At 46.7% G+C, this 16,428-nt stretch overlaps 1 protein-coding gene across 1 annotated transcript in view; it reads left to right on the top strand.

Moving 5' to 3' along the window:
* Positions 1-14,209, top strand: part of LOC129710019 (plexin domain-containing protein 1-like) — a 224,738-nt gene extending 210,529 nt beyond the window's left edge. Inside the window, exons 19-20 of the mRNA XM_055656707.1 lie at positions 3,090-3,265; positions 11,581-14,209. Of these exons, the coding sequence (XP_055512682.1) occupies positions 3,090-3,265; positions 11,581-11,700 (296 nt within the window). The 3' untranslated portion in view covers positions 11,701-14,209. The remainder of the gene's footprint in view (positions 1-3,089; positions 3,266-11,580) is intronic.
* Positions 14,210-16,428: the final 2,219 nt, after the last annotated feature.

A 16,428-nucleotide genomic window follows, 5' to 3' on the forward strand; every position in this document is an offset into this window, starting at 1 on the left:
CTTAAGGGGTTGGACAGGCTAGATGCAGGAAGATTGTTCCCGATGTTAGGGAAGTCCAGGACAAGGGGTCACAGCTTAAGGATAAAGGGGAAATCCTTTAAAAACGAGATGAGAAGAACTTTTTTTCACGCAGAGAGTGGTGAATCTCTGGAACTCTCTGCCACAGAGGGTAGTTGAGGCCAGTTCATTGGCTATATTTAAGAGGGAGTTAGATGTGGCCCTTGTGGCTAAGGGGATCAGGGGGTATGGAGAGAAGGCAGGTACGGGATACTGAGTTGGATGATCAGCCATGATCATATTGAATGGTGGTGCAGGCTCGAAGGGCCAAATGGCCTACTCCTGCACCTAATTTCTATGTTTCTATGTTTCCATTAGCATGGAAAACGGCAATGACCTCAACCCGAAAATAATTCAATTTTCCCCGTAGCTTTGCCCTGGATAGAGTCAATATGGAGAGGATGTGTGGACAGAACAGTGCAGCAGCAGCAGAGTTGCTGCCTCACAGCGCCAGAGACCCGGGTTCCATCCTGACCATGGGCACTTGTCTGATGGAGTTTGTACATTCTCCCCGTGATCTTTGCGTGGATTTTCTCCCGGAGTCCTGGTTTCCTCCCACACTCCAAAGACGTACAGATTTGTAGGTTTAATTTGGCTTCGGATAAAATTATAAATTGTCCCTAGCTTGTAGGATAGTGCTAATGTACAGGGCGATCGCTGGTCGGCGTGGACTCGGTGGGCCGAATTCGATGGGCTGAATCATCCTACCACAACCAGAGAGCTGTCCTGAACTATTGTCTACATCACTGATGGCCCACAGCCTAGTCTTGTTTGGTGGCCCTAGGTTTACTCTTCCCTGGCCTTACCTTTTCTTATACTGTATCTGTAACTATACACTGTAAATGGCCCGATTGTAATCATGTATTGCTTTCCGCTGACGGGATAGCATGCAACAAAAAGCTTTTCACCGTACCTCAATACATGTGACAATAAACTAAACTGAAGGGCCTGTTTCTGCGCTGTATCTCTAAACTAAATTTAAAACATATGAAATTGTTAACGGTTTCGACACGCTAGAGGCAGGAAACATGTTCCCGATGTTGGGGGAGTCCAGAACCAGGGGCCACACAGTTTAAGAATAAGGAGTAAGCCATTTAGAACGGAGACGAGGAAACACTTTTTCTCGCAGAGAGTGGTGAGTCTGTGGAATTCTCTGCCTCAGAGGGTGGTGGAGGCAGGTTCTCTGGATGCGTTCAAGAGAGAGCTAGATAGGGCTCTTAAAAATAACGGAGTCGGGGGTTTAAGGATAAAGGGGAAATCTTTTAGGACTGAGATGAGAAAAACATTTTTCACACAGAGAGTGGTGAATCTGTGGAATTCTCTGCCACAGAATGTAATTGAGGCCACAGTTCATTGGCTATATTTAAGAGGGAGTTAGATGTGGCCCTTGTGGCTAAAGGGATCAGGGGGTATGGAGAGAAGACAGGTACGGGATACTGAGTTGGATGATCAGCCATGATCATATTGAATGGCGGTGCAGGCTCGAAGGGCCGAATGGCCTACTCCTGCACCTATTTTCTATGTTTCTATGTTTCTATGATATGGGGAGAAGGCAGGAACGGGGTACTGATTGGGGATGATCAGCCATGATCACATTGAATGGCGGTGCTGGTTCGAAGGGCCGAATGGCCTACTACTGCCACTATTGTCTATTGTCTATAAAAAAGACAATGTGGGCTGAAGGGCCTGTTCCTGTGCTGGATTGTGTTCTACGTTCTAAAGATCTTTTTCCACTGCCCACTGTGCATGCTGGTTCCCTCTTCAATGTTTTCCCAATTAGCCTTCCCTTGTGGCACATGTCCACATACGTCTGTTGTTTACTGGGTATCTGTGCCTAGCTGGATTCTGCTAACATTATCTGGTCCCAAAGTGAAATGCATATATATATATACACTGTAGATGCGATCTTCCATCATGAGGGAGGACAGCGAAATGATAGCATGCACTATTCTTTGAAGCAACTCAATGATATATCACAGACCTCAATGGTCAAAACATAGAAATTCTCAGAAATATCAAAGCTATTCTGAGAACTCAGCGCTTGTTTTTACATTAACGGTAGACAGTAAATGCTGGAGTACTTCAGCGGGGAAAGGCAGGATTTCTGGAGAGAAGGAACGGGTGACGATTCGGGTGGAGACCCTTCTTCATTCTTCTCTCCGGAGATGCTGCCTGTCCCACTGAGTTACACCAGCATTTTGTGTACTGTTGTACAGTCATGGTCAACTCACTCCAGGAAGGATGTGAGTAAGGCAAGGCAGCTCCTTTACCACCTCAGGCAATTGAGGAAATTCAGAGTGTCTCCGAGGATCCTCCAGTGCTTCTACGCAGCGGCGGTGGAAAGCATCTTGTCCGGGAACATTACCATCTGGTTTGGGAATTGCTGTGCCAAGGACAAGAAGGCTCTGCAGAGAGTAGTGCGTTCGTCCGAACGCACTATGGGAACTTCACTCGCCCCCCTGCAGGAACTATACAACAGGAGGTGCAACTCCAGAGCAAATAAAATCATGGGAGACCCCTTTCACCTCAGCAATGGGCTGTTCCAGCTGCTACGGTCAGGCAAACGCCTCCGTTGCCATGCGGTGAGAACGGAGAGGTTGAGAAGGAGTTTCTTCCCAGAGGCAATTCGGACTGTAAACGCCTATCTCACCAGGGACTAACTCTACTGAACGTTTTTCCTTCCATTATTTATTATGTAAAATAATATGTGTGTTATGATTGTGTTTATAATTTGTTTGGTTGTTTTGTTGTTTGTCTTTTGCACAAAAGTCCGCGAGCATTGCCACTTTCATTTCACTGCACATCTCGTATGTGTATGTGACAAATAAACTTGACTTGGCTTGACTTGACTTGACTTGACTTGACTTGACTTGACTTGACTTGACTTGACTTGAGTTGATTCAATGGGAGAATTGGTGAGATGCAGTCACTGGTGCAAGGTGTGAGGGTTGTGTGAGGTGGGAGAACGGCCAACCTCACATTTGTCTGATGGTTTAGTTATTGAAATCCGCCCGTCTTGTGCTCTTTTACAGCAATAACAGATGAGGGCCCAGTGGAGAAGAAAGGAAGCCCCATGCACACTGGTGTGGTGGTGGGAATCGTGACGGCTGTCATCATCATCACTCTAGTCATCATTCTAGTTGTCATCTACATCAACACTCACCCCCTGTCTTCAGCTGCCTTATTTTTTATTGAGGTGAGTCGAAAGGTGAGTCCAGAACAAGGGGTCACACAGTTTAAGGATAAGGGGGAAGTCTTTTAAGACCGAGATGAGAAAAACATTTTTCACACAGAGAGTGGTGAATCTGTGGAACTCTCTGCCACAGAAGGTAGTTGAGGCCACACAGTTCATTGGCTATATTTAAGAGGGAGTTAGATGTGGCTCTTGTGGCTAAAGGGATCAGGGGGTATGGAGAGAAAGCAGGGAGGTTCTACTGCAGTTGTACAGGGTCTGGGTGAGACCACACCTGGAGTATTGCGTATAGTTTTGGTCTCCTAATCTGAGGAAAGGCATTCTTGCCATAGAGGGTGTACAGAGAAGGTTTACCAGACTGATTCCTGGGATGTCAGGACTTTCATATGAAGAAAGACTGGATAGACTCGGCTTGTACTCGCTAGAATTTAGAAGATTGAGGGGGGATCTTATAGAAACTTACAAAATTCTTAAGAGGTTGGACAGGCTAGATGCAGTAAGATTGTTCCCGATGTTGGGGAAGTCCAGAACAAGGGGTCACAGTTTAAGGATAAGGTGGAAATCTTTTAGGACCGAGATGAGGAAAACATTTTTCACACAGAGAGTGGTGAATCTCTGGAATTCTCTGCCACAGAAGGTAGTTGAGGCCAGTTCATTGGCTATATTTAAGAGGGAGTTAGATGTGGCCTTTGTGGCTAAAGGGATCAGGGGGTATGGAGAGAAGGCAGGTACAGGATACTGAGTTGGATGACCAGCCATGATCATATTGAATGGCGAATGGTGCAGGCTCGAAAGGCCGAATGGCCTCTACTCCTGCACCTATTTTCTATGTTTCTATGTTTCTAAAATCTCATTCATAATACTGAACCTTTGAATGACTTGGATGAACACCAGTCATAGAGTCACGGAGTCATCGAGTGATACAGTATTGAAACAGGCCCTTCGGCGCACCGAATCCTCACCGGCCAGCGATCCCCGCACACTAACACTACCCTACACACACTAGGGACAGTTTTACATTCACCAAGTCAATTAATCGACAAACCTGTACGTCTTTGGAGTGTGGGAGGAAACCGGAGATCTCGGAGAAAACCCACGCAGGTCACGGGGAGGACGTACAAACTCCGTACAGACAGCGCCCGTAGTCGGGATCGAACCCGGGTCTCCGACGCTGTAAGGCAGTAGCTCGACTCTGTAAAGCGCTGCATCTCGAAGCTAAACTAAACTAAACTTTGCGACCCATCTATTTGGGGAATTCCGGTCACGTCCAATGTTTTTGTTTGTACAATTATAATCAGGAATAAATTGCTGCTTATCACCCAGGACCCGACACACTGTGAGATGGAATATGACAGTCCCAGTAATATACTGCATGTCAAAACAGAATGCGGTGGATTTATTGGGGCTATTCATAAGGGAAGGAGACAGTAAATTATCGATTGTGCCCGCGCGTAAAAACGACTGGGACTTGCAAAGTGAGACACAATTTTAATGAAATTCTCCCTTACAACACTCGCAGTCTATTTAGACTATTTCCCTCTGAGTAGCAATGTTACAAAAATTTGAGATTTAAAAAATCAAGTCTGTAATTTATCCCATCAGATAAAGCATAAAAATAAGTTTAATTTGACACCTAATTCACTTTCATATCTCAAGTATTTAAAAAGTTATGGCCATTTTCATACTCGGAAATTAGCATCTTGTTCCCTATTGATTTTCTATGGACATAACAAAAAAGCTGTGATCATGGACAGTCAAAAGCCCATAACCTTCTTAAAAGTTAAGAGAACTGAATGAAATTTTCAGTTATCGTAGATTGAACCATTCTGAAACAAACATAAAATAATCTAACTTGGATGACCTGAAATTAAAGCATATAATTAGTTAGTTACCCAAGTGTAGCAAATTTCAAACTTCAATTACTAGATCTAAACATCTATCCATTTCTTAATAAATGATTAACATTTTTAAATAGCCCAAGTGTCCAAATAATATTCATAAATAATTCTCAATAAAACATGATTTTGAAATCTCATTTACATTAATTTATAGGCCAAATGGAAGGAGTGTTCAATTGCTGTAAATTAAAGTCAATTTTAAATCGGCTTTCTAGTGGGTTCCTGTGAACGCGCTGGTTTAGAACGTTCACATTGCGCTGGATTTGTGCCCTCAAATGCCCAGAAAAATACTGCGGGATATAAAGAGCCCAAAATTAGCTACTCGCTATAGAAAACTTTATATACAGGGTTCTTAAGAAGCCCCTTTTAATGTAAAAATAAGGTACATACCTTTAATTGTTTGCTTTATAAAACCCTGGGGCTGCGAGAGGTTGCGGGTTGAGAGAGTGATTTTTAAACTGCTATAACTATTATACAAGGCCATAAAAACTAATAATACTTTTTGCGACAGGGTCTTTCAGCGATTTTTCGTTAATGATTTACTAGGCTGAACATTTTCGATTGCAACAGCCTAGTAAAAATCGCGTTTTAAACCCGCCCCCTCTAAACAGCGCCAAAATCACACACACGGCCTGGGGCAGATTCTCAGACACGATTCAGGTAGGTTTTGTAACATACCTACGTGGTTCGCATGCTACAAAAGCGTTTCACCGTACCTCGGCACACGTGACGATATACTAAACTGACACTCATACCCACAAGAACTTGATTTGACTTCAGAACCTCCTTTGAAACAGGTGCAGTGAAATCCATCCATTGATTGACTAATGAATGAATATGAATGAAATGAGTTAATAAATGATTAGCCAAGTATTGTACACAGGCAAGGAATTGGCCTTGGTGCTGTGCTCCCAACGATAAAAACACGATATGTAGTAGACAGTTGACTGAACATAGAAACATAGAAAATAGGTGCAGGAGTAGGCCATTCGGCCCTTCGAGCCTGCACCATTCGCCATTCAATATGATCATGGCTGATCATCCAACTCAGTATCCCGTACCTGCCTTCTCTCCATACCCCCCTGATCCCTTTAGCCACAAGGGCCACGTCTAACACCCTCTTAAATATAGCCAATGAACTGTGGCCTCAACTACCTTCTGTGGCAGAGAATTCCAGGACAAAGGGTCACAGCTTAAAGATAAGGGGGAAATCCTTTAATACCGAGATGAGAAGAAGTTTTTTCACACAGAGAGTGGTGAATCTCTGGAACTCTCTGCCACAGAGGGTAGTTGAGGCCACAGTTCATTGGCTATATTTAAGAGGGAATTAGATGTGGCCCTTGTGGCTAAGGGGATCAGGGGGTATGGAGAGAAGGCAGGGATGGGATACTGAGTTGGATGATCAGCCATGATCATATTGAATGGCGAATGGTGCAGGCTCGAAGGGCCGAATGGCCTCTACTCCTGCACCTAATTTCTATGTTTCTAATTCCACAGATTCACCACTCTCTGTGTGAACAAATTCTAAGGAATTCTGTTTATTCCTTGGAGCATACAAGGAAGAGAGGTGAGCTCGTAGAGGTGTACAAAAAAGTTCATCATCTCGGCATAGATTGGGTAAATTAAGCACCCCTTGTCCTGCCCAGAACATAGGGAGCAATCGCATCTTGCCTGTCCAACCCTTAAGAGTAAGTTTTATTGCCCCTGTGTCTCCAGATAGGATAATGAAAAGTACTTGGCAATAAAGCTCCTATTCCCAGCACCTATTGGTCTATGTTTCTATGAAACCTTGTTGCCTAGGTTCATGATCATCTAACATCTTTAACATGAGGTCCCAGTGTCTCAAACATGGGATTTTCAACATAGCTCATAGAAACATAGAAACATAGAAATTAGGTGCAGGAGTAGGCCACTCGGCCCTTCGAGCCTGCACCGCCATTCAATATGATCATGGCTGATCATCCAACTCAGTATCCCGTACCTGCCTTCTCTCCATACCCCCTGATCCCCTTAGCCACAAGGGCCACATCTAACTCCCTCTTAAATATAGCCAATGAACTGGCCTCAACTACCCTCTGTGGCAGAGAATTCCAGAGATTCACCACTCTCTGTGAAAAAAGTACTTCTCATCTCGGTTTTTAAAGGATTTCCCCCTTATCCTTAAGCTGTGACCCCTTGTCCTGGACTTCCCCAACATCGGGAACAATCTTCCTGCATCTAGCCTGTCCAACCCCTTAAGAATTTTGTAAGTTTCTATAAGATCCCCTCTCAATCTCCTAAATTCTAGAGAGTATAAACCAAGTCTATCCAGTCTTTCTTCATAAGACAGTCCTGACATCCCAGGAATCAGTCTGGTGAATCCATGGAAAGTAACTGAACCGACTGTTTGCAGTCAGTTCAGGGAAGGATTACCTCAGTGTTGATGATAAATGTCTCAGTCCTGCAGCAAAGGCAATAAATAAGAAAGAACATGCATCTCGATATCTCATTCAACAATCTCAGCACTGCACGGCCAACTAATCATTCATAGTATTATTGCTGTGGGAAAATAAAATAAAATGAAACTGCAGGTGCTGGAAACAAACTCAGCTGGTCAGGTAGCATCTGCAAAAGAAAAAGTATCAATGTTTTGAGCCTGCTGTTTCCAATCAGAACGCAGCGGTAGAGTTGCTGCTTCACAGCTCCAGAGACCCGGGTTCGATCCTGACTACGGGCGCTGTCTGTATGGAGTTTGCACACTCTCCCCGTGACCTGCGTGGGTTTTCTCCGGGCGCTCCGGTTTCCTCCCGCACTCCGAAGGCGAGCAGGTTTGTAGGTTAATTGGCCTCGTAAACAAATTGTAAATTGTCCCCCAGCGTGTGTAGGATAGTACTAGTGTACGGGGCGATCGCTGGACTCGGTGGGCCGAATGGCCTGTTTCCACACTGTATGTCTAAAGTCTACAGTCTAAAAGTTACAAACGGAAGGTGTGCAACTACTTACAATACCCATATCCAGATGTTTGTACCAGTGGGGGAGAAGGAAGGAAAAAGGGAGGTGGAGGAGCCCGAGGGCGGGGTGATGGGAGGAGGCAGCTTGAGGGTGAAGGAAGGGGAGGAGACAGCCAGGGCTAGCAAAATTGGGAGAATTCAACGTTCATGCCATCCGGACGCAAGCAACCCAGGCGGAATATGAGGTGCTGTTCCTCCAATTTCCGGTGTTGCTCACTCTGGCCATGGAGGAGACCCAGGACAGAGAGGTCGGATGGGGAATGTGAGGGGGGGTTGAAGCGCTGAGCCACCGGGTCCATGTCGCAAATGTTGACCTGGCTGTCATCGTCCGTCCTGAAAAGGGCGCAAGCTTCCGGCGACAATCGGTGGGAGCCATCACTTGTTGCAGTAGATGGCGGTGGTAGCAGAATTAGCTCAGGAGACCCCCAGTTTCCAGCCCCGCCACGTGGACCCTTCTACGGGGCCGGCGCGTTTAGTAAATATTGGGGATCAATGACAAATATCTCCTCTCTCCAGCCAGATCGAAGAGCATTAAAAATGTCAAAAGGAGAAGGAAATTTGATTTGCAGGGGAAGGATTGGCAGAAGTTGTAATGGAGCAGAATTTATAATGGCTTTTAAATCATAAGTGGTTGCGTGTTTGAAAAAAAACTTTAAAATGTTGTGAACCAAAGGCAGGGAATTGAATCTGAGTGAGATGCAGCTCCTTCAAAAGCCCGACACAGGCTCCAAATACAGCCTGCATTGCAATTGCTATTCGCACCCACGTAAATCCATCCTTCAAATATATTTATCGTGCAGTCAGTAATCTACAAAATGACTGGCAGCCTGAAACTTTTCTCTCAAGGCAAGAGTTTACTGTTGTTCAAATTACATGCAGACTACACCCTGGGGAATCTTTGATATTAATTTTGAGTTTTAATACATTTGAAAATGGGCCATAATTCTTCATCATTGCATCTCACTGCTAATGAAAAGAATACCGGTACATCAAATGATCGCAATCTTCAGAGTTAAAAATAAAATATTTGTCCAAAGGGAGCCATTATCTTCAGCTTCTCTAATAAGATTTTAGACGGGTCCATGTACCATATTGCTCTCTTTTCGAAGGTAGACCTGAAAATGCTGGAGAAACTCAGCGGGGTGAGGCAGCATCTATGGAGCGAAGGAATAGATGACGTTTCGGGATGAGACCCTTCTTCAGACTGATGGGGTGGGGGCGGGAAGAAGAAAGGAAGAGGCGGAGACAGTGGGCTGAGGGAGAGCTGGGAAGGGGAGGGGAAAGAGGGAGAAAGCAAGGACTACCTGAAATTGGAGAAGTCAATGTTCATACCACTGGGGTATGTTCGATGTCCTCTGACCAGCCGACATTTCTTGCTGCTTCAAGCAGGGCTGGATCTTTTTTCAGCAGTCTATGATTCCTGTTCTCTCCTGCACTTTATACCTGCCTTCTGAAAGGTATAAAGCTCAGAGCAGATAAGACCATATCATTTGTCGGAAGGAACTGCAGATGCAGGTTTAAACCGAAGATAGACACAAAATGCTGGAGTAACTCAGCGGGACGGGCAGCATCTCTGGGGAGAAGGGAGGGGTAACCGCAACCGCAAAGGCACGGTTGCCCCTGAGCTTATGCCTAGACCGCGGGGTATTCAGCAGCCCCAAGTCGGCCGATCTGAGGGGCCTGGAGGTGGAGTGGTGGGTGAGAAGACTTTTAATGTAGGAGGGGGCAAGCCCATTGAGGGCTTTGTAGACATAGGTGTGGCCCTCATTCTAGTTTAGTTTAGTTTAGTTTAGTTTAGATACAGCAGGGAAACAGGCCCTTTGGCCCACCGAGTCCACACCGACCAGCGATCCCTGCGCACTAACACTATCCGACTCACAATAGGGACAATTTACATTTATACCAGGCCGATTAACCAACAAACCTGTCGGTCTTTGGAGTGTGTGGGAGGAAACCGAAGATCTCTGAGAAAACCCACGCAGGTCACGGGGAGAACAGAACGTACAAACTCCGCACAGACAGCACCTGTAGGTAGCCAGGATCAAACCCGGGTCTCTCTGGCGCTGTGAGGCAGCAACTCTACCGCTGCGCCACCGTGCCGCCCTCTTCACCGGTCTTCAACTCAATGCGCTGCTGATTTGGTGTGAAAAAGGAAAAAGCTGTAAAAAAAAAAAAATTGTTAGGCTGATCCATTTCCACTGCCTCAGTGTGGAGTCTCTTGGCTTTCCTTACACATAGAGCAGTAAGCTAAACAAACACCAGCACACTCGTCAAATGTTTTCCAAACTTCCCCTTCACTTCCAATTCACTTTTTCCGTTCTTTACAAAACAGAATATAAGCTATCATTTTTCTGATTAGTGGTCTGGGTTTATTAAAACCATACATTCACACAGCAGAGCACGTCTGTTTCTAGTTAGAGCCATTCCTAATATTGCCTGGAGATCCCTCTGTTTGATAACGTTCAGATCATTGCATGTATTCACACAGAGAGTGGCGAATCTGTGGAACTCTCTGCCACAGAGGGTAGTTGAGGCCACAGTTCATTGGCTATATTTAAGAGGGAGTTAGATGTGGCCCTTGTGGCTAAGGGGATCAGGGGATATGGAGAGAAGGCAGGTACGGGGGGGGTACTAAGTTGGATGATCAGCCATGATCATATTGAATGGCGGTGCAGGCTCGAAGGGCCGAATGGCCTACTCCTGCACCTATTTTCTATGTTTCTATGTAACGCATTAGCAAAGGTCATTGGACTTAAACTCGCTGTGGGATGATACTGAGGGGTCCACTGTCAAAGTTACCCGCTACTAATCATTACCCCGTGAATTTGGGTGGTAAGTGAGTAAGTGGGAAGTGCTGAGGACCAGGTTGGCTGGAGTAGATTGGGAAGTTGAGATAAAACCCGCGGGTAGAGTTGCTGCCTCACAGCGCCAGAGACAAAAGCTTTTCACCGTATCACGGTACACAAGGCATTAAACAAAACTGAGTCATTCATTTAGTTTCTCCTCCACTGATAATCTCAGGTATTTTGATCAGATTCGATACATTTATTATCACATGTGGCGAGTCACAGTGTTTTGCATACCTAGGTATACAAAGAGTCACCACCTTAAGGGCACTGACAAAGTTTCAAATTACCTTTTTTTGCCCCCCCACCCCTCCGCCCTCTCTTCCCCTCCGCACCCGGCCCCCCGTAGTACCCGACGGGCCCACAACGCTGTGTCCCCTCCCTTTGTTCTCGACGGCCCTTGCTCTGCGGGTCTCCGGCCCTCGATCTCAGATCTCCAGCAGCTGCATGATTCACCCTGTGGTCTCGGGTTTCAAGGGGCGGGGAAGGGGCGACTATTTCCGATTTTCGGCATCTGCTGTACTTTACCTGGGTTAACAGTTTGTGCGTTTTGCCCCCCCCCCCCCCCCCCCCCCCCCCCCCCCCCCCACATCCAGCGCCGCCCCCACCGATGGCCAGCCATGAAGTTCCGCAACAGCATCGGACATCCCACCTACACTGAGGTGGAGCCCGTGGGCCACGACAAGGAAGGGTTCCTGGAAGCCGAACAGTGTTAAGACCTCCCTGGGGTGAAGGCGGCTGAGGTGGAGAAATGGCCATAGTCCTCCAGATCTACGGGGCACAGAGATGGACTCTCTCCGTTTTCCAGCTGCAATCCTGGCCAACCAGCCTCATGCCAATGACGGAATTGTACCACCTCCGATCCCCGCTAACAGCCGACCCTACCCGTGTACATAAGATGAAGAATAAGTTACAACTAATAAGTATATGTACATTAATTTCTTTGCGAACCAGTTGTGTTCAGATCCATATATATATAGTATATATATATACAACATACCAGCGTATAGGTAGACCTTATACAATGGAATATTTCCATCTACTTTACTGGGGGAAGTGGATGCAATTTAGATTGGGTTCGTATAATTTATATATCGCAGTTATAATGCACAGATTTTCATCCCTCTCCTGCTCCCAGAGTTATAGACTTTGCATTGTTCTCATAGTCAAAGCCAATAGCATTACAATTTCAATATGTCTTACTTTTTTTGGTTGCTAAATGTTAAAATAAAAGATTTTCCATCATTGGGCCTGAGCAGAGGAATTGTAACGTGGGGGAAGGAACTGCAGAAGATACACCGCAGATAGACACAACATTTTGGAGCAACTCAGCGGGCCAGGCAGCATCTCTGGAGAGAAGGGATGGGTGGCATTTCGGTTCGGGTCTGAAGAAGGGTCTCGACCCGAAAGTCCAGAACGAGGGGTCACAGTTTAAGGATAAGGGGGAGATCTTTTAGGACCGAGATGGGAAGAAAAACATTTTTCACACAGAGAGTGGTGAATCTCTGGAATTCTCTGCCACAGAAGGTAGTTGAGGCCACAGTTCATTGGCTATATTTAAGAGGGAGTTAGATGTGGCCCTTGTGGCTAAAGGGATCAGGGGGTATGGGGAGAAGGCAGGTACGGGATACTGAGTTGGATGATCAGCCATGATCATATTGAATGGCTGATTTACGGTAACGGCCACTCGTCGGTACTCTGGGCTCTCGTGGACATTTTTCATCAGTGTTGAAAAATCTTCACGAGTCTTCCCGTGCTTACCTGCCGTTAGCGAGTCTTCCCGAGTACCTGCCGTTAGCGCCAAGAGACGTCCCCGAGCTCCGACGTACCCGCTACGTTCATTCTCCGCGCTTACCACGAGTTTGATTTGCTTAAAACTCGGGAGAGCTCTTGGAATGAACTCGGACCGTGGGACGGGGCTATTACACTTTAGAAATACAGCACGGAAACCGGCCTGCCGACCAGCGATCACCCCGCACACTAGCGCTATCCTACACACACTAGGGACGATTTACCGAGGCCAATTAACCTACGAACTTGTACATCTTTGGAGCATGGGAGTGGAAACCGGAGCACCCGGAGAAAACCCGCGCAGGGTCACGGGGAGAACGTACAAAAACTCCGCACGCACAGCACCCATAGTCGGGATCGAACCCGGGGTCGCTGGCTCTGAGGTCTGCAGCAGCTCATGAGGGCAGATTATCACCCTCTTGATCAAGGGGCAATTAGGGGCGGGTAATAGATACTGGCCTTGGCATTGATGCACATATCCCAAAACAAAACAGGTGGCACAGTGGCACAGCAGTAGAGTTGATGCCCCACAGCGCCAGAGACCAGGGTCCGTGTCCTGACTACGGATGCTGGAGTTTCAATGTTCTTGTACGTGGGGTTTCTCCTAGATCTTCGACTTCCTCCCATGCTCCAAAGACGTACAGGTCTGTAGGTCACCTGGCTTGGAATAAATGTAAATTGTCCCGAGTGTGTGTAGCTGGATAGTGTGAGTGTGCGGGGATCGCTGGTCGGTGTGGACCCGGTGGACTGAAGGGCCTGTTTCCACGCTGTATCTCTAAAACTAAACTGAACTAAAATGAATCAGGAAGACAGACTGGGCTACAAGTGCCCAGGAGACCAGAACTACTAGTCTAAGTGGTTGCGTTTCAATTGAAATTCTATGGAATTCAGAGTTTTCATCAAGAAGCAGAGATGGTCAGATCTTTTAAGAATAAGGAGTAAGCCATTTAGAACGGAGACGAGGAGACACTTTTTCTCACAGAGAGCGGTGAGTCTGTGGAATTCTCTGCCTCAGAGGGCGGTGGAGGCAGGTTCTCTGGATGCTTTCAAGAGAGAGCTAGATAGAGCTCTTAAAAATAGGATAAGAGGGGATCTCATTGAAACATATAAGATTATTAAGGGCTTGGACACGCTAGAGGCAGGAAACATGTTCCCGATGTTGGGGGAGTCCAGAACCAGGGGCCACAGTATAAGAATAAGGAGTAAGCCATTTAGAATGGAGACGAGGAAACACTTTTTCTCACAGAGAGTGGTGAGTCTGTGGAATTCTCTGCCTCAGAGGGCGGTGGAGGCAGGTTCTCTGGATGCTTTCAAGAGAGAGCTGGATAGGGCTCTTATAGATAGCGGAGTCAGGGGATATGGGGAGAAGGCAGGAACGGGGTACTGACTGGGGATGATCAGCCATGATCACATTGAGTGGCGGTACTGGCTCGAAGGGCCGAACTCCTGCACCTATCGTCTACCTATCGTCTATAAACTAATGCTCCCTGATCTTACACGCACTCTCACACACTCACATGCAAAATAAACGCAAACAGTAAGGATGATTAGTGCGGGTGCCAGGGGGTTACGGGGAGAAGGCAGGAGCATGGGGCTGAGAGAGAAAGATAGATCAGCCACGAATTAATGGCGGAGTAGACTTGATGGGCCGAATGGCCTAATTCTGCCCCAAGGACTTATGAACATAACCAGTGCAAAAGCTGATATATGTGCACATGCACAACTTTTAAATACACCTGGGCTTTTGAGCATGGATTACAGGGGCATGGTCAGACTAGCAAATCCATCTACTACAAAACTACAGACACTTGGACAGGTACAGGGATAGGAAAGGTTTTGAGGTATAAGGGCCAAATGCAGGCGGGTGGGACTAGCTTAGATGGGTAGGCATGGATGGGTAGGGCTGAAGGGCCGTTTTCCAAACTCTATGACTCTGACTCTCTCCCCTCCTCCTCTTTGACCAGTTCCTTGTCCCTATGCCCAGCACAAGCAAAACTAGGCAACACAGCACAGCGCACAGATTAGAAGTGGAGTGGCAATAACACAGCCCACATTGAACAAGTGGACATGAGAATATTTATTTGGTTGCATTGTGTACACGGTTGGCAAAGACTGCTTGTAAGCATTTACGCTCAAAGAGCTCTTGTGAAATTCGAGAGCAGGTTTATCATGTCTTGTGTTTGGAGCCAGTCATTGATGTATGTGCCTCGTTGCTAACTTGTTCTTGTGGAAATATAGCTTTCAAATCTGCCTCGTCCGACTCCTCATTAACCTGCGTACTGAGTCGCCCCAACACGGCGTCCAGAGGCGTCTCTATCTGTACACGGCGAGCAAGGTGCCGCCACCACCCGTGACGTGGCTCGTGTCCAGGCTACCCGCACCTGGAATACACAACGGCCCAGCCGAAACAAAAACGGAAAAACGCAGGAAACACTAGGCGGGTCAGGCAGCATCTGCGGAAAGAGGAACAGCAGTAACGTTTCAGATTAGAGCAGTTTATTGAAGGACCCAGAATACCAGTGCCACAGCCGTAGATCTGCTGCCTTACAGCGCCAAACACCTGGGTTCGATCCTGACCACGGGTGCTGTCTTTATGGAGTTTGTACATAGAAACATAGAAACATTAGGTGCAGGAGTAGGCCATTCGGCCCTTCGAGCCTGCACCGCCATTCAATATGATCATGGCTGATCATCCAACTCAGTGTCCCGTACCTGCCTTCTCTCCATACCCCCCGACCTCGCACCACCCGGCGTGGCTTTAATGGCCGCGGGACAATCGCCATCGCCAGCCGGGGGCTTTGACGTTGACTCTGACATCGGGGGGGGGGGGGGGGGGGGGGGGGGGAGTGCAGTGGAGAGATAAGTTTTTTTTTTGGCCTTCCATCACAGCGATGTGATGGATGTTTATGTAAAATGTAAATTATGTTGTGTCTGGGGTCTATTTGTTTGTAATGTATGGCTGCAGAAACGGCATTTCGTTTGGACCTCAAGGGGTCCAAATGACAATTAAATTGACTCTCTTGATCCCCTTAGCCACAAGGGCCACATCGAACTCCCTCTTAAATATAGCCAATGAACTGGCCTCGACTACCCTCTGTGGCAGAGAGTTCCAGAGATTCACCACTCTCTGTGTGAAAAAGGTTCTTCTCATCTCGGTTTTAAAGGATTTCCCCCTTATCCTTAAGCTGTGACCCCTTGTCCTGGACTTCCCCAACGTTCTCCCAGCGACCCGCCTGGGTTTTCTCCGGGTGCTCCGGTTTCCTCTCACACTCCAAAGCCACACAGGTTTGTAGGCTAATTGGCTTCTATAAAAAATTGTAAACTGTGCCTAGCATAGGATAGTATTAATGTGCGGCGCAGACTTGATGGGCTGAAGGGCCTGTTTCCACGCTGGGTCTCCAAAAACTAAACTAAACTAAACAAGCAAAAGAGGACAGAGAGAAAATATATATATATATATATTCCCCTCATCAACCAGTCCTCACAATGAGTCAGCCTGCCAGGAAGATAAAGATATGGATGAATTATTACAGTAGATGCCTTACAGACATTCATCTTGTTAATAGACCCAGATATGTTGATTTGACAGCGACTGGCAGCACTGTACACTGACAGACTGTAGCTCCTTCTTATGAGACAGAGTCTCATTCTTG

The sequence above is a fragment of the Leucoraja erinacea genome, chromosome 27, assembly GCF_028641065.1.
Source record: "Leucoraja erinacea ecotype New England chromosome 27, Leri_hhj_1, whole genome shotgun sequence".
Taxonomy (NCBI): domain Eukaryota; kingdom Metazoa; phylum Chordata; class Chondrichthyes; order Rajiformes; family Rajidae; genus Leucoraja; species Leucoraja erinaceus.